At 42.4% G+C, this 19417-nt stretch overlaps 1 protein-coding gene across 2 annotated transcripts in view; it reads right to left on the bottom strand.

Annotated features, from left to right (window-relative positions):
* Positions 1-7300: 7300 nt before the first annotated feature.
* SMAD4 (SMAD family member 4) overlaps positions 7301-19417 on the bottom strand; it is a 40718-nt gene continuing 28601 nt past the window's right edge. For both annotated transcript variants that reach the window (XM_081942651.1, XM_081942652.1), the window contains exons 8-12: positions 16909-16959; positions 16110-16293; positions 12423-12591; positions 10147-10285; positions 7301-8540 (exon numbers count right to left, since the gene is read on the bottom strand). In XM_081942651.1, the coding sequence (XP_081798777.1) occupies positions 8329-8540; positions 10147-10285; positions 12423-12591; positions 16110-16293; positions 16909-16959 (755 nt within the window). In that variant the 3' untranslated portion in view covers positions 7301-8328. The remainder of the gene's footprint in view (positions 8541-10146; positions 10286-12422; positions 12592-16109; positions 16294-16908; positions 16960-19417) is intronic.

Below are 19417 nucleotides of genomic sequence, written 5' to 3'. Positions count from 1 at the left end.
CCTGGTCTGTTGCTCAGTGGTCCAAAGTCCTCTTTTCTGATGAGAGCAACTTTTGCATCTCATTTGGAAACCAAGGACCCAGAGTATGGAGGAAGAATGGAGAGGCACCCACTGCAAGATGCTTGAAGTCCAGTGTGAAGTTTCCACAGTCTGTGTTGATTTGGGGAGCCATGTCATCTGCTGGTGTTGGGCCACTGTGCTTCATTAAGTCCAGGGTCAACGCAGCCGTTTACCAGGAGATTTTGGAGCACTTCATGCTTCCTTCTGCAGATGAGCTTCATTTTCCAGCAGGACCTGGCACCTGCCCATACTGCCAAAAGCACCAAAACCTGGTTCACTGACCATGGGATTACTGTGCTTGATTAGCCAGCAAACTCGCCTGGCCTGAAACCCATAGAGAATCTATGGGGCATTGCCAAGAGAAAGATGAGAGACATGAGACCGAACAATGCAGAAGAGCTGAAGGCTGTTATTGAAGCATCCCGGTCTTCCATAACACCTCAGCAGGGCCACAGGCTGATAGCTTCCATGCCACGCCGCATTGAGGCAGTAATTGCTGCAAATGTGGCCCAAACCAAGTACTGAGTACTTTTGCATGCTTATACTTTTCAGAGGTCCGATATTGTTCTAGGTACAATCCTTGTTTTATTGATTGCATGTAATATTCTAATTTTCTGAGATGGTGGATTTGGAGTTTTCATGAGCTGTAAGTCATAATCATCACAATTATGACAAATCACGGCTTGAACTATCTTGCTTTGCATGTAATGAGTCTACCTCATATATCAGTTTCACCTGTTAGTTGCATTACTGAAATAAGTGAACTTTTGCACGATATTCTAATTTTTCGAGTTTCACCTGTATGTCTGCCAAATGATGGAAATGTAATCAGACCCCAGGTACTTGTTATCATATGTGGTGGACTTGTATGAAAGCAAGGAAATATTGGAAGAAAATACATACTTGGTTGGAAAAGATGATTAAGCAATATATAGATCTGAAACCAGAAATATTTTTGTTGAGTATAATGCTGGAGGGTTATGATAAAGGAACTATATATATTCAGTTTTACATGTCCAGACAGTAGCAAGGATTGTATTTGCACACTATTGGAAAAATGGGAACACTCCATCAGATGAGGATGTAATTAGAAAAATATTAAGACTGTGCAGAGATGGCTAGATCGATCTTAAAAATAAAAGACAAAGAAGACACAGAATATTAATTGACATGGAATAGATTTTACGAGTGGTTAGAGATAAGTGGTAAAAATTAGATGAAGAAAGATTGTTGCTGTGTATTAATTACATATAAAGATGGTTTATATTTATAAATATGCCAATATAATTAACAGAATTATGAATAAGCTAATATAAAGAGAAACTGAGCCAAAATTATTCTGTTGTATTATTACCATTTTTATTACCATTAAAAAAAGGTGTGCATGGATAATATTTCCATCTGTCAATTACAAAAGGCCATACTACTTGGATCCACATATATATATATATATTACGCTGATATATCACAACATCCTAGGTCAGGGGTGTCAAACTTGCAGTTTGTGGCCCGGATGTGTCATGCACAGGCCACACCCACCCCAGCTCCGCAAAGGGAAAAACGTCCCGATGTCACGTGACAGCAACCTGATGCAGTGAGTTTGACACCGGTGTTCTAGGTTCTTGGGAAGAACTCGATGAAGGTCAACACCAGCAAAAGAACCAGCAGCTGTGACTTCACATTGTTATTGATACACCGTATTTTTCAGACTACAAGATGCACTGGTGTATAAGGCGCACCAAGATTTCGAAGAGGTAAGTAAGAAAAACAGTTTTTGTCCTCCCTGGCCCCCAGGAGCACTTTGCAAGCTTCAGCAGGGCTGGGGGAAGGCAAAAATGCTACAATTTTTTGTAAAAAACAAAAAACAGGTGGAAAATGGGCCATTTTTCACAAAAATGAGATGTGGGGGTGGGGCTTCGGGAGGCCAAAAATGGCTGTATTGGGTCTATAAGGCGCACCAACATTTCCATGCTCTTTTTGGGGGAGAGGTGCATCTTATACTCCAAAAAATACGGTAATTTTATTAAATGAAGTTGCTGCCCGATTCCGAGTGACACTGGGCAATTTACCACCTTAAAATGCTAGAACAAGACAGTAAAAAGAAAAAGAGGAGGATAAAGATGGCAGAGTGACAAAAACAATTGGGAACGAAGGAAAACAATGCAGATAACCCAAAAGCTGGCTTCAATGAATCCCGCCAAAGGCCTGGGTGAAGAGCCAGTTCTTCAAAGCTTATGGAAACACTGGTAAGGGAGTGTTATGGCACGCCAGCGAAGCTGGTCGCAGTCAGGCAGTGAGGAAGTTGGGGAGGATTGCATGAATACCATAAATGCCACTAAACCAGCATTTAAAACCCCATCCCCCCCAAAAAAAAAGTTCAACTTGCAATGTTAAATTTGGAATGGCTATGCTTTTAACTTCTGGTTAGATCTAGAAATTTACCTTTAGTGTGTGTGTGTGTGTGTGTGTGTGTGTGTGTGTGCTGGTTTTGTTGTATTCGGGTCTTTTCCCGAGTAAGGTTGAGATTGTCTTTGCAACGTTTCGGCAGGATCTCACCTGCCATCTTCAAGCGTGAGATCCTGCCGAAACGTTGCGAAGACAATCTCAACCTTACATGGGAAAAGACCCGAATACAACAAAACCAGCATACCTACACCCGTGAAAATCTACGAAAACAAATATATATATATAAAACGGTTCAACTTGGTGACGTGTGTTTGCCTAGCTGTGGCAGGTTAGTGTCAGCCTACCGCTGAGAAGCAATGATCTGGATGGACAAATGCCCAAGTTCACAGTTCATTAACGTTCTCCGCCTGGTCAAATGGATTATTGTCGAATTAAAGCGGACGATGAATCAGGCATATTTGATGAGATGTTTTCTCCCACAGATAGAACGGTGAGGACATCTAGTGGCTGCGGCCCTAAAGTTGCCAGGGTTTTCCAAGGCCGGTGAGATTTCAAACTTGATTTTTTTTTTAAGATTAATTTTATTTCACTGGGCTTACGAGGCTGATCCAATCGTAAGTATACATCCCAATGTCCATAAATTGGATTCCAAATAATACAAAAAGAAACAAAGCAATATTGTCCAAGCTACATAGAGAAGGATGAGCCATTCTGTATATACAAAAAAATCTAGAAAATACTAGAAGGGACAAAAGCACAGGATTCTAGTCCTCATGACCCAATGAAATAACTATCTTTTGTTGGACTTCTTTAAAAACTAGGAGGGAGGGAAGGTCCCTCATCCGAAAAAGACTCACTTGTCTGGTCCCTGAGACACTTCCAGACATCCAATCAGAGGACTTGATAAACAGAACTGATTTTGTTCTAGGACACTGGTTCTCAACCTGTGGGTCGGGACCCCTTTGGGGGTCAAACAGCCCTTTCACAGGGGTCACCTAAGACCATCGGAAAACACGTATTTTAAAAAAAAATACGGAAAACATAAAATAATTTTATGGTTGGGGGTCACCACAACATGAGGAACTGTATTAAAGGGTCGCGGCATTAGGAAGGTTGAGAACCACTGTTCTAGGAGAACAGAAGGCTACAGACTGGGCACTGTTCAGAAACACTTCAAAAAATGACTCCTTGTGCACAAAAAGCTACAAGGACGCAGTGCATTTGTCAAGGCCAGCGGTCAGCAACCCGCGGCTCTGAAGCCGCATGCAGCTCTTTCATCCCTCTGTTGCAGCTCCCTGTCACTCAAAATATGCGTCATAACCGCTAATGTGCGACACCCGCAGGCATGTGATTTATTGAGCTTTTCGACCCCCAGTAGGCCAACCATGGATAAATCCAAGAACAGTTTCAGAAGAAAACAGAACGTTTAATTCCCCAACACTGGAAGTCTTTAAGAAGATGTTGGATAGCCATCTGTCTGAAACGGTATAGGGTTTCCTGCCTAGCCAGGGGGTTGGACTAGAAGGCCTCCAAGGTCCCTTCCAACTCTGCTATTGTATTGTATTGTATTGTAATTCAACTACATATGTTAGTTTTGTGGCCTCTCAGGAAATAGTCAAGCACGGGAAGAGTTTTGTTGCTCCCGGTGTTTTCTTTTCTGTGTGAAATGGGTCCAAATGGCTCTTTGAGTGTTTAAGGTTGCCAATCCCTGGTCAAGACATTTGTCAAGCTATTACTTTAAAACAAGTTTCTTCTTCAAAACAGAGCCAACCATCTCAAGAACACCCAGCCACCCTCCCAGAGAGAGAGAGAAAGGTCCTCAGCAACATCCTCAAGATGCCTTGACCACGTTATGCAAAATGGGCCAAAAATGCAGGTCCTATGTCATTGCCTTAATTTATAACCTAAGAATGAGTAAACCGTTCGGACTTAACCTATTTTGGGAACTTTCAAAGCAGGGATGGCTTTGCTCGTGGGCGCTTTGCATGCACGCACGCGTTTGATGCACGCTGCGTGCTCATGCGCAGTGCAATAAAAATTGCTCTGCGCATGCGCAGAAGCAAAAAACAAGATGGCGGCGCCTATGGCACCGCCCGGAGAACTGGTTCGGGGCGGTGTTTCTTCTGCATCTTCTTGGGACTGTACCACAATATTCGTCTGTATTGCATTACAAAATGGGAGATTTTGCAATTTCCAACTTATGGAACTTATGACCCCAATGGAGCCTGCTGTCAGTCAACAAGACTTATGGGTCACCCATTTGACTGGCCTAATTTGACCACCGTTTTTGGTGGGCATTCTTATGCTGTTAAACAAACCAATGGTTTGCTGTGGGCCACTTTTGCTGAAAACCAGAAGTAAATGGCAGGTTTTGGGGGGGAAAAACGTCATAAAATGCAGCATGTGACTGCAGGACACTGCAAACTCTGTAAATGCGGGATGGCTGATAAGTATCTGACACGTAGTCATGTGACTATGGGGGAGAGCTGCCATCGGAACTGGGTCGTAAGTACCTCGGGGAGATCTGACACAACTTCAACCAGTCGCTAAGTGATTCATCATAACTCAAAGACTACCTGTAGTTGTCAAAGGAGCTTCCAAAACATGGGAGACTCAGCTGCAGTTACTCTACTCTTTTTGTAGAGGATACACAAGGAATGTCCAGCCTTGGCAACTTGGCTGGCTGGGGAATTCTGGGAGTTGAAGTCCATAGATCTTAAAGATGCCAACTTGGGACACCCCTGGCATACACTATTTTCCAAAGCAATGAATTCTGTGTCCTTCTAAGCAGGGATTCTTGAATAAAAGAAGAATACAAATGCTCAAAGTTGCAAACCAAAAACATAATCCCTGGAATGCTAAGTAACTGCTAGCAAGAAATAATTTAATAGCAACATGTGTATTTAAATACCCTCTGCCCATATGGCCAGGTTTTGCAATGGGGGAGGAAGAAAAGGCTATTCCCCCATTACCCCTGTAACCTCTGATACCGTCACCCCCGTTCCACCCTCAGGAAAACCACAGTTAACACCAAGTAGGGCTTGGAACTATTACCCTGTTTCCCTGAAAATAAGCCCTCCCCCGAAAATAAGCCCTCTCCAAAAATATTGCAACACAGCAGCAGCCATTAGGTAGCCACACTTGCTGCCTCCTGCACCTCAAAAATAATAAAACCTCCCCGAAAATAAACCCAAGTGCTTTTTTCGGGGAAACACGATAACGGAGTTCTGGAAAGGCTGCAGAGCAGATCAAATGCCGTGTCCAGTGGGGCGATTCAAATCTAGTGTGAATTCTGAAGGTTTATCTGGGATTGTCTAATCATTTTGCACACTCTCTTTGAAAAAAGCACCCATATATTAAGACAAAGGTTTCCATAAGCAAAGCCACACTTCATGTTACGTGCGGAGGGGGCTGGGGACTACAAGCAGCGTAGAAATTACAAAATGCAAGGTGGTGGTGGTGGTATGCTGCATTAATTAATTTCCATTAGGGCTGCCACCTAATTAAACAAACCTTTTATTGATTAATTGTATGAGTTTTAATTGACTATTCAATCACAACTGCATACATTTGCATATGAACGAGAGTTCTGAAGAAAACCACTCCTTGGTTCTTGAATAACAAATGTCTTTTATGCCACAGCTGGGGCTCTCTCAATATGGAAGCTGTCAAAATCCCCCCCCCCTTTTTTTTTTTTACAGGACAAAGAGTGGGCTCTGTTTTGGTTCCTTACCTGATTAAATGTTGGCATTTACAACAAGGTTCCGAGTGGTTCAAGTTTCTCAAAGCAAGACGGAGTCAGGTGAATGAGGGAGAGCCATGCAGCAGGAAGGAGGATCCAAGATCAATAATCAGGTGAGGCAGGAGCTTGTGACTCCTCTTTCAGATCACGTCTAACCCTCCCCACTTTACACTTGTTGGATGTCAGGCTGGGGGAAAAAACCCCTCAGCCACTACGCGCGGTGTTCTTCTCTTGCACCTACTGATTTACGACCAAATTGGGATCAGAATAATCAAGGCGGTGAGTAAGTCACACCTAATGTTACAAACTTTTTTCCACAAGTTGTTAAAGCAAATCACTGCGGTCGCTAGGCAAATCGTGTAGGCGTGAAGTGAATATTGCTTTGCCCGCTGGTTTTGTCAGCTGACTGAGAAGGCCTCAAATGTCAATCAGGTGACTCCTGGACACTGCAACTGTCATAAATATAAGCCAAATACAATCAGTGGGAAAAGAAGACCCTGTTGAGCTTGACTCTAGTCTGGCCCTGTGAAGAGACACGAGAGGCGTAGAATAAGTGGGAGGCGTGCCTGGGCCGCTGGTGAAATACCACTATTCAGATCATTTTTTCACTTACCCAGTGAGGCCGGGGGAGGGGGGGGAGCCCTGAGGGGCTCTTGCTTCTGGCTCCAAGAGTCCCAGCATGGGCCAGGAGCAACCCGCTCCAGGGACAGCATCAGGTGGGGAGTTTCACTGGGCAGTACACCTGTCAAACCGTAACGCAGGTGTCCTAAGGTGACTATGGGAGGACAGAAACCTCCCGTGCCTCAATTTTGACGTTAGGGATGCTGCAAAATCTGCAGGCTAATTGTAAGTCATTTTTCCCAGTGCCGTTGTAACTTCAAGTGGTTGCTAAATGAATGATTGTATGTCAAGGACTACTTAGAGAAGACAACACGGCAGAAATGTGCAACATTCATAAATCCAACGTCCAAAAATAAGATGCTGCAAGAAAATCTCACTGTGGCTGGTTTCAATTCCCAAAGGCAAACCGATTGAGAGCTCCAGATTCAAAAGGTAGCACACAGCTTAAGTACATCAGTTTTTATCAGTGCAGAGAGTTTTCTAATAGTTTTATTAACTAGAGAAGCATAATGCATCTGTCATACAGCCATTACATTTGCAACTTCTACTTGAAATTCTCTATACAAAGTCAATGCAAATAGATAAGATCGTTGATGAGATAAACAGCTTAAAATAACCGAGAAGTATAAAAACAAGTTTGCCAGCTTGCCCTGAGTAGAAATTTTGAAAAATATAAAATCTGGATTTTCAGCGGTACAACCATAAACATGATTTAAGAAGGTCTGAGATGGCACGCCAAGTTCAGTAAGCAGATCCACGCTGTCCCAATTAATTGCTCAAGTGTATTTAAGAAGTTCCGTGCTGGTAAAAGTTAAAATCAGTTGGGAATGTAGAATAATGCAGGCGTTTCGCTACTGAATTTAGCAGACAATTTTATTGGTGTGTTTCACGTTGCCTTTAAAATGGATACCAGCTCTGAAGCCCATCCCAGTTTTAGTGCATTTTTAAAATAATAGGCATACATAAAAAATTTACATAAAAATCTCCTGATGAGACATGCCCCAGTGCCCACGAGAGCAGAGCATCTGAATCCTCCCTTTAGAATAATCAACATGATTTTGCTCATTTGGGCTGGACTCATGCAAGGACAAGTTGGGTGACTGCATAAGTGAGGGCCCCCCCACCTCCAGGCTCCCTGAAATGCATAGGATCGTTCAGCGTGAGCTCCCCGTTAATTCTGAGAAGAAGCTCACACGAATCAATGAGATGGTCCAAGAAACAGACGCAGCGGTGATCCTGCCCGATCACCATCTAAAAAATTTCTGGCTGGTGACAGCTTTCCACAAGTAGCCCACCCAAGGTCTGAAGGTGTGAACTATCTGGAGTTACAAGTTCAGCTTCTTTCTGCTGAGAGCAAGGTGGCAAAGACATTTTCTCTTTAAAACCTGGTTAAGAGATTAAGCAGAATGGAAGTAAAATATATCTTCCCCGTAATAAACAAAATGGTATTTTTTACAATCCACCCTCCTCGCTCCGTCGTGGCTCACAGCTGTGCGGTCTCAGTCTAAGGGCTGGGGATCTGCAATCGGCATGGTGTGGAGAACTTCATCGAGCAGCTGGAGGGCGCGATGTAGATGGATTTCGATCCAGCATGGAGTCTCTTTGATGCTCTGGCGCGGGTAGTCGGGCCCCCATCCTTTCACGAAGCTCATCCTGAGGATGCACAAGCGCCGAAGGTCGTCCACACCGATTCCAGCCGCTGCTGACAAACCTAAGGCAGGGATAGGGATGTTAAACATTCCTCTTAGTAACATCTTTCATTAAAGCCAAGTTCTGGCATCAACCCAATTTGAGAAGGCGGCCGTTCTCCTCTCCATCAACTTTTGGTTTATTCAGACTTGTCACTTAGAAACAGAAAGAAAACAGAGCCGATAGGATTTTGGCAGCTAACAAATTCAAATAAAGAAAGGATGAAGAAATAAGACCTTGACATTTTCAAGTATTTTATTTAAAAATTGTGTGCGCGCGCACACATCTGTGAAAGAGAAAGAAAATAAAGTCCATTGGAGTTGGGCAAGTAATAAATTTAGATAAATAAAACCTTGAAACTGTCAAGCATCTTGTGAGAGAAAAAATGTGAGCGACATATCCCAGTTAAAGATGCCGCCTCTGCCTCTCTTCAATAAAGCTCAATTCCTTGTGATTATAAGAATATCTCTCTAGTTTCTTTTAAAACTTTATGGGACTGGATTGTCACTTCTTCCAAAATGTACCTCAATTTCTTGGCCTAGTTACCTAACCTCTATTTCACTGAGCTTATAATTCGGGGAGCATTTAAAGAATAATTCATAGCACAACTGCGTATCAGAAATCGAGATTCTTCAAAAAAAAAAAAGGAAGTTCCACGTTGCACTTTCCATGTATGCAGGTTATTCTTTTAATTAAAAAAAAAGTTCTGACTAAAAATTCCATCAAGACAGAAAGAGTTGCTACTTCGTTTCAGCTGCAACCTGATTTCTGCTTCAAAAATTCGAATCATTCCTTAAGAGTTGCAACACCCACTTGGTGCCAATGAGGGGGCAAAAAAAAATATCTGCAAATGTGAAAGCTTCTCCTGGGCATGTGTTGTTGGAGAGAGATGAGGCTTCTCCAGTGAAAAAGAGGGAAACAATTCTTCTGAAAAAAGTGCAATTAGGGCTGATTAAATGTGAAGATGGGGTCTGACTTGACAAAAGAAGTTTATGACTGGAGGTCTGAGGCTGCTTTGCAAATCATGGTTTGACTAATCATAATGATAATTGAGTGAAGTTATACAATAACCCTACAGTTTCAACTGTAATGAAGCTTGCCCGTGACGGTTGTAGAGCCATGTCAGGCATGTGACTGAGCCAATTTTGAACCATTTTTGTTGCGGTTAAATAAACCACTTTCATTAAAAACGGTTAGATGACCACAGGATGATGCAAATAGCCATAAGTGTGGTGCGCCTTATGAAATCTTGTGACCGTGCACGTGGTTGGGGGGGGGGGCACAACTGTTAGAACTCTGGGTTGTAAGTATCCCCCCCCCCCAAGTAGATCCATCAGAACTCCAAACAGTCACTAAGCGACCGGTTCTAAGTCGAGAGCTATCTGTACCTAGTTTATCACAGCTGAAGATAAGTGTGCTGAGCAAATAAGAGAAAAAAACACAGATGAGCAGTTTTAAATTCTACCTGACACATACGCCTGGAAACTAAAAATGTGGATTGGATTCTAAACTACCAGAAATGCATGATTCTTTGCTTTGGGAATGTGTGGCATACTGAATTTTCTTTTCCCCAGTGAAAGCATTTGAACATATACGGAGGGATGAAATATTTCACCGGTTTCACTTACTGATCGCTGGAGCAATTCCTCCGACAGATCCTGGCCCAGGGATGTTCCCTGCCACGGCGGCAGCCTGAGCAGCAGCTGCGGCTTGCGCTGTAGCCGCCTGCTGTTGCATTTGGCGGTGACACTGGCGTAAATCGAATACCTTAAAAAGAAGCAGCATTATTGTAGAGCAGAAGCCATTTCAAAAACCAAGAGCCCAACCGAACTAGAGGGGGAAACAGCTCCACCAGCTAAAGTGTTCATCATGGGGCAACCACAGAACCCAGTGCATGGGCTGGGGATCTCAGAGCTTAAATTTTAAAAAAATACTGATATATTTTGCTTTTGTGCTTTCTACTCCCCTTTAAGATTGAGGTGTCTTTGGCTGCATGAATTCTGGGTATTCTGAGAAGGAACACAATGATTAAGAATCAAGCAGGAACCATTCCAAAGCCAACAGGGTGGGGATATCTGCTTGGAGTGGCAGCTATTTCTACGCTTCTGCTATGCGTCAAGAGTGACTTGGGAGTCTATGGGTGAACAGCTATGGACACGTCCACCTGCTTATGCTGCTAAGAGTGATATGCAAACCTGAGTGAATTGACCAAGGGCAAATGGAAGAAGAGGTGATCCTCGGCTTACAGCCAAAATTGAGCCCAAAATTTCTGTTGCTAAGTGAAACATTTCTTAAGTGGATTTTGAGCCATTTTATGACCTTCCTTGCCACGGTTGTTAAAGTGAATCACCGCAGTTGTTACATTAGTAACAGGTTTGCAAAGCACATCTGGCTTCTCTATGGACTTTGCTTGTCAGAAGGTCCCAAAAGGCCATCCCATGAACCTGGGACACTGCAACCGTCATAAATATGAGTCAGTTGCCAAGCATCCAAATTTTGACCATGTGACCATGGGGATGCTGCAATGATTGCAAGAGTGAAAAATGATAGTAAACCCCCTTTTTTCAGTGCCATTGTAATTTTGAATGGTCACTAATGAACTGCTGTACATCAAGGACTACCTGTATGAATCTTAAGAGCAAACATGCATAGGATTGTGATCTATGTAAACTTTAAAAAAAACACGAGGACACACTCGTTACAGATGAGTTCCCACTCCTTGGCTATTTTAGTTGAAGAATAACTGCCTGGTTTTAAGGTCATCTTTCATTCTCCATCCCCTCTTCTACCCCATTTGCAAGCTGCAATATTCGGCACCTGAAGAATTGGAACTTTTTGTGATTTTGAAGATGTTTAACCTAACTCTTTCCATCAGAAAGCATGTAAGATCTTCTAGATTTATCCAAATTGTAAAAGTAAAAGCTTTTGTAAAAGTGTTACAGCACGGTGCAATCCATTTTCTATTGTTCCTGCTGAGCACAAAGCACCTACGCTTCGAGCTTCAAAACATATCCAGCCTTGATTTGAAAGCTGCAAAGACACACTGACAGCTTAGGAACCAAATTACATGAAAATGTTCCTGAGAAAACGGTAATGAAAGATTCTTTATCAATATAAGCAGGATATGAAAACTGCTTTCCGTTCTTAACCCCACGATGTCTGAGGAGCATTTTCTGGGCTGCAGAACAGGAGGCCCTTGCAGAGAAAGTAGGCCGTCTTCTACAGACTGTTGCTCTTAGCATTTATCTGCAATGCATTTTTTTTTCAATCTCTGAAGTGGCAAAATGAGGAAGATTCCAGATTAAATGCAAAAGAATTGCATTTATGCATAATAACATACGTTTCTCAAGAATTATTCTCTGTGTTATGTTCAAACACAATGTTTAAAGTCAGTTATTCATTTACAATCTCTGCATTAAGTACTTTTATGCAAAAAAAAAAAAAGATTTTGCAGGTCTTGTGGTCCTTCTGCATAAATAATTAGATTCCCAAAATAAGACCTGTACAACATTACATATACACAGCATGGGATCATATGCTGCAGATTTTTTTTTTATATTGTAAAATTTTTATTGGTTTTTTACAAATGTTTTAGGGGAAAAGGTAAATAGGTGTAGAAAAATTTTGACAGCTACATCATGCGGGAGGTAGAAATCCCCCCGAATCTCACAACTTTAACCAAAAAGAAAAGACAAGACATCAAAATTTGAATAAACATTGGCAGCTTTTTGTTTTTACATTAAATCATCAATATATTCAATCATCTTTTGTATCACTTCCAAGAGTTACATTATAACAACAATTGCAAAAATGTTTCAACTTATTTTCAGATCGGCAACTTTTAACAGATTAAAAAAGCAACATGGAAAAGACTTTAAAATGCAGGATTACTTTGTTAACAAACCTTAATATAGGCACTAGGATAAATTTTGTGAACCGCATCGCCCGGGGCCCGTCCTGCTTCTCGGTCCAAGTAGTAACTCTGAACGAACACCGCATGATCGCTGAGGCACCGAACCCAGACATCACCTTCCCCTTTGCACTCCAACTGTACACCTTTACCTATGTGCAACCTGGTAGGAGAAAAAGAAAATGACACGAAGACACCAAGATTCAATAAAACGGGGGAAACTGAACCATTGAAGAAATCAGCTTTATTTGGTTTCAACATCAGTCGCTCTTTAGGAGACTTGAGTCTTAAGAAGCAAAGCCTGCCTTTACCCTAAATCAGGGGTGTCCAAACTTGGGAACTTTAAGACTTGTGGACTTCAACTCCCAGAATTCCCCAACCAGCATGGCTGGCTGGGGAATTCTGGGAGTTGAAGTCCACAAGTCTTAAAGTTCCCAAGTTTGGACACCCCTGCCCTAAATACAGCAAGATGGCATTTATCTAGTGATACCCCATTGGAATCAAGGCTTGAATGCATAAAACGATTTCAACATCTGGGTGCCTGTTACAGCTGACCCTTGGTTGAGAATTTTGACACGTTGCAGCCCAATGCAAGGGTGTCAAAACCTGATTTCATTGAGGGCTGCATCACGGTTGTGTTTGACCACTGGGGTGTGTGGCCAGTTCATGTCGGGGGTGACCTGTGGCAGCCCGAGCGCTCTGCCAGTGAAAATGGGCTCCCAAGTGCCGTTTTTGGCTGCGACGGCCTCCTGGAACCCTCTGCCAATGGAAAACAAGTTTGGGAGGGCTGCACGGAGCCCTCCCCAGCTCCGTTTTCTCTGGCAGAGGCACTGTGGGCTGGCCCTTCTCTGTTCCCAGAGTGGCCCCACAGGCTAGATCTAAGCACCCTGTAGGCCGGATCCAGCGTACGGGCCTCGAGTTTGACACCCCTCGTCCAAAGGATCTGCCACAAGTCAGTTTGATGTAACCATTAGAAAAACAGACTAACATAAACAAAAAAAAGGGTATATTTGCACTTCCAAGGAGTTGTGACCTAAGGCCCTGCAGGCAAGGCAGCTCATACCTATGATGTTGTAACCAAGGAGTAAGCAAATACTCAAGAGACCTTGAACAGCCTTGGCTCTCAAGCGGTTTGTTAAGAGCACCCGGGCTGAAGATAAGAGGGAGGTCATTTCAGCAGTGAGAGAAGTGGTGGAAATGTGTTTTGAGTCATTTTTTTTTATTTTAAGGAATGACTTTCAAGATTAAGTGAACTCAAAACACATTCAACTACATGAAGCCAATTGCTAGTTTATGTCCAGGGCAAGAGGCCAGGATTAAACAAAGATGAATCAGAAACTTATTACCAAGTGTATCTTTACTGATGTACTTGGATGAAATGTCTGTAGGCCTAGGACTGGCCTCCCTGTCCTGCATTTCAAGATTGATTGCTACCTACGGGCACCAATTCTTTTGAAAGGATTTACAGGTGGTCCTCGACTTACAACAGTTCGCTTAGTGACCGTTGAAAGTTACAATGGAACGGGAAAAAAGTGACTTATGACTGTTTTTCACCACTGCAGCATCCCCAGGGTCACATGATCAAAATTCAGTCACTTGGCAACTGGCTCGTATTTATGACGGTGGCCGTGTCCTGGGGTCATGTGATCCTCTTTTGTGACCTTCTGACCAGCAAAGTCAACGGGGAAGCCAGATTCGCTTAACCACCAGGTTACTAACTTATCAACTGCAGGGACTCCCTTAACAACAGCAGCAAAAACGGACTCAGTGGGACAAAACGTCACAACTGTCTCGCTTAGTAACAGAACATTTGGGCTCAATTGTGGTCGTAAATCGAGGACTAACTGCATGCCTGATTTCCTTCTAAGCAATGGATCACACTTGCAATAGACAACTCATACATGCAAGAGATCCGCTTGATGGTGAAGAGACCAAGGCTAACCATGCCTGTCTCAGGGAAGTCTAAGTAGAAAAACAGGACAATAATTTATTTTATAACAAGATTCCATAATGAAAGCCTTTCCACTTATTTTGATTTTCATAAAACCTTTTTGAGGTCACAGCTGAGCGTCGTAAGGGCTCACTTAACAGATGTATCAAATGCACCCAACAGGATTTTAATTAAACAGCGAAATCAAGTTCTGTGGAAATGATCGGTAAATTATGGCAGAGAAAGGGGCACAATGCAAAGCATCGCTGTTCTGGCCTGTCACCAGAATTCAACATTTCTGCAAATCGTTAATTAAAAGCTTTACCATTTCAGGCAATCAGCCACTGGAAATTTTAATTGCATAAAAAGGGAGCTCTCAAGAGTAGATATAACTCAACATGTAACATATAATATCCAGGCACAGATTCATATCCCCATAACTTATGACGTGACAGCTGTAGAATGCAAATTAGAAATGTCTGTGTGAAATTTACTCCATTTCTTAATCTAATTACTTCCTCGGCATGTTTCCCAGCACTTGGACCTGTGATTTTGAAGCACCAGATATCCATCTCTGTATTCTTTAAGAAGTAGGGAGGGAGGTTTTGCTCAGAGGTTCGCATTAGATACACAGTACATGTGTCGTAAGCAGACCAATGATAGCATCAACAAACGGGAATAACGACTCCAACTCCAACTCCAGCAACATCATAATCACATTGGCGGATGAAGATATTTCTATTCTTCATTTTTTTAAAAAACAAAATCTGACATGAGTTTAGTGTACTTTTATGAGGTTTGGACACATCGTGCGAAGATCTACACTTAGAGAAGTCTATAATGCTGGAAAAGGCAGAAGGAACAGAGGGAGGAAGAGAAGACAACCAACAGCAAATTGGACAGACTCAATTACAGAAGAAACGAGGACATTTTTGGAAGATCTGGTGGAGGAGTTTGGGGGCAGATCATCTTGAAGAAAATCTGTCTATGTGGTTCATTCAGAATCAACACCAACTTGATCATTTTTGGACATTATTAATGGAAAGTTATGGTTGATAAAACAGAGCATGGTAAGTGAGTGAACTTGAGGAAGAATATTCAGAGTCAATAGTGAAGAGTATCTAAAGAAGATGCATATAGGTAGTCCTCACTTAATGACCCCAATTACAACCAGAATTTTCATTGCTAAACAATGTGCTCACTAGGTAAAACATCGTACGACCACACCGCAGAGTCCTGACTGAGGTTGTTTGGCCAGGACCACATCATTAGGCAATGACCACCCGTTTCTCCTACCCTCACCTCAACTCTCCCGACTCGTTTATCTTTGCTCCATCCTTGCCCTTCTGGGCTAGCCTGTACCACCGCTGACCTTTGCCACCTTCTTCCTCCCACTGCTGACAAGGCATTGTGAAGGACCAGGCTGGGCACAGCTCAGCAGCAGGAGGAAAACGACATTGGGCAAGAGGAGATGGCATAATGCAGGGCAGCAGAGTGCAGGGCAGAATGGTGGGGCAGCAGAGTGCAGGGGGGCCAAAAGGCACTGTAACAGCTGTAACTTCCTGCCCTGGATGTACTGTAAGTATCATTTATTTGGCACTGCCATAACCTTAATCGCTGAACTAATGGTCATTAAGCAAGGACTACCTACACAGCTAAAGAGGAGGACACACTTTCAAAGCTTAACCCACAAGCAACCCAAAAACAAAGGACAAATCAGATGCCTCCTTTTCCAGACCCGTGAAACCTACCTGGCTCTCTCAATGGCTTCTGTTCTATGTACATTGGAAAGCTGACCAAGGCAAAAGCGATCCCCACCTGAAGGGTCCACATATCCATCAACAGTAACAACTGGACAGCTTGAAGGGACTTTGAATGTCTCCCCCACTTGAACGTCCATCTCAAAATAGGCAATGGAACACCAGTATTCTGGAGCTGAAGGGGGAGACGAGGCGAGGGTGGAGAAGAGAGGCTTCATTAAAAAAGATCAGTACTACAAGAACTAGAAGAGTTAAATGAGCGCAGGGAAATGCTTTGTAGCCCAGATCGATTCACTGGTCTGAAAAAAAAAATCTCCCAATTGCTTTTTTTAAAAAAAATATATGTTCATGGGTCACAACGGTTTTTAAAAAGCCAAGCTGCTGAACATGGATAGCAGGCCCTGTGTGTGTGTGTGTGTGTGTAGGAGTGTGCAAGTAAAGGAGCATGCAAGGGAGGAGGAGTGCAAAATGTAGGGAATGGCCTTTTCTCGCGCCCCCATGAACACCTCTCCCACAGCATTTTGGCTTTTTTATCGCTCCATCAGAACCTTTTTGGAAAAAAAAAAAAGACCGAGTGCTGCTCCCATGGGGGAAGGGGTGCAACCGAGGCAAGAAACATGATTGGCTTGCAGACCAGAGGATCCCCACTCCTTAATATCTGAGTATTATACTGGGGGTGGGCTTGATAAAATGGGTACGATGGGTTTTAAAGAGGGTACAAGGTACCCATTTAATTCTGCAATATGGAATAAGCATTTAACTGAATATTCATTAAAACAAATGCACCTACCAGGATGATTTGATATCGGAGGTTGGAATGCAAGCTCATTATGAACTGGCCCTTTAAAAAAAACACACAATAAAAAAGTCATACTTTTTATCCACACTGTCCCTTGCAGGTTTTCCCATCTCTAAAAGACTATTTCCTATCCAAATCTAATAAATGTAAATAACAGAACTAGATACAAAATGGATGATGTTTTGCTTTGAAAGCCAAACCCACACACTGTTTTTCATGAGTTGCACCCCAAAATAGACTGGGGCTCACTACAAGCAAAATCTAGAACACTTTGGTTGTCCTAACTTGACAGTAAAAGAAATCTAGAGCAAGGGTGTCCTTCTGGACTTCAACTCCCAGCAAGGCTAGCTGAGGAATTCTGGGAGTTGAAGTCCATGGGTCTTAAAGTTGTCATGGTTGAACAGTCCTGATTTAGAGGGTCTTTTGGAGCAAGCAAGGAAACACTGGGGCATCCTTCCCCACCCACTCTTCTCCATGACTGGTGTGCTTTTTACCTACAATCTCACCACCTTTCTTTGATTACTTCCAGGTGCTATTTACTCCTGCCCAAGTCCCTGGCTTCAACTGGCTGCCTGACCTCTATCCTAACCTTAGAATAGAATAGAATAGAATAGAATAGAATAGAATAGAAGAGTTGAAAGGGATCTTGGAGGTCTTCTAGTCCAACCCGCTTCACAACATCTGGAGGCAAGCTGTCCCAGTGATTAATTATTCTAATTGTCAGGAAATGTCTCCTTAGTTGCTTCTCTCCTTGATTAGTTCCCACCCATTGCTTCTTGTCCTGTCCACAGGTGCCCTGGAGAATAGTTTGACTCCCTCTTCTTTGTGGTAACTCCTGAGATATTGAAACACTGCTATCATGTCTCCCCTAGTCCTTCCTTTCATTAAACTAGACATACCCAGTTCCTGCAATGGTTCCTCGTATGTTTTAGTCTCCAGTCCCCTAATCATCTTTGTTGCTCTTCTCTGCACTCTTTCTAGAGTCTCAACATCTTTTTTACATTGTCGCGACCAAAACTGAATGCAGTATTCCAACTGTGGCCTTACCAAGGTATCATAAAGTGGTGTTAACACTTTGCGTGATCCTTCTTGGGATTCCTTTACCTACCACCTGTTAGTCACTGATATCCATCATTTCAACCCCACAATCTCCTCCAAAGCTTCCTTTTCCTATTTTCTCCTAGCTATTCTCAAGATCTCTTTAAGCTCCATACATCCAATATGTCCACCAATCCTCTTCCCACTTTTTACAACACCTTTTTTTTCCTCAACGACTCTGTCTTTGGCTTTTCACAGCCCGAAAACAATTCATCCAAAATGTTCTGATATACATTTGGACCAAACTTCCCTGATTTCTAGCCTGGATTGAGATGAAACTAACTCTTTTCTGCATAAAACATTTTCATATGCATAGCAAACCAGCCACATAGCGGAAACTATTATGAGATCACTGTGTTTGTATCTACAGTGCCTAATATTAAATACATACTTTACATAGAAATAAGCTCAAATTTGATGAGAAGGTTTCTCAAATATTTGAAGGAAAAAATTAGTTACAGACCAGTACAAGTAGTCTTCGATCCACAAGAGTTAATTTAGTGACCCTTAAAGTTACAATGGCACTGAAAAAAGTGACTTGTGACCATTTTTCACACTTATGACCGTTGTAGCATCCCTATGGTCATATGATTTACATTCAGATGCTTGACAACTGACTTACATTTATGACGGTTGCAATGGCCGAGTCATGTGATCCCCTTTTGCGACCTTCTGACAAGCCAAGTCAATGGGGAAAGCAGATTCCCTTAACAACCGTGTTACTAACTTAATAACTGCAGTGATTCACTTAACAAATGTAGCAAAAAGGTTGTAAAACAAGGCACAACTCACTTTAGAAATTGCTCACTTAGCAATTTAAATTTGGAGCTCAATTGTGGTCATAAGCTGAGGACTACTTGTATATTAATCAAAGAATTAGGCCATTTTGTAAAAGTTCTATATAAATTCTGTTTGTTCCCAAGCATAGGAACAATAGGAATTCCCCTATAGCAGGGGTGTCCAAACTTGGCAACTTTAAGACTTGTGGACTTCAACTCCCAGAATTCCCCAGCCAGCTCTGCTTAGTCTTAAAGTTGCCAAGTTTGGACACCCCTGCCCTATAGGAATAATAGGGGATTGAAGAGATTGAATTATGGGAGTTGAAGAATTCTACTTGAAGAGTTCTAGAATGATACAAAAGATGGTGACATTTTCTTCTTTTTTTTTAAAAAAAAAGTTCACATTTATATCCCAACTGACTTTGTCTAAAATGTTCCAAGTGCCTTTTGCCAAGTGACTCTATTTGTACCCTGTTAATATAAAAGACAGTAGCTAAATTCATATATGTCATGAATTAGCTACACTTTCCCCCCCTCCCCCCCCCCTAAGCTGCAAATGGGCTAATTCACAGGTCCTAACCCAAAACACATGATGACTCAGCATGATACAATACATTACCCAG

This window comes from Natrix helvetica (assembly GCF_964273705.1).
Source record: "Natrix helvetica genome assembly, chromosome: 2".
NCBI classification, from domain to species: domain Eukaryota; kingdom Metazoa; phylum Chordata; class Lepidosauria; order Squamata; family Natricidae; genus Natrix; species Natrix helvetica.
The sequence above is the reverse complement of the archived record's forward strand: the minus strand, read 5'-3'. Positions and strand labels throughout refer to the sequence as shown.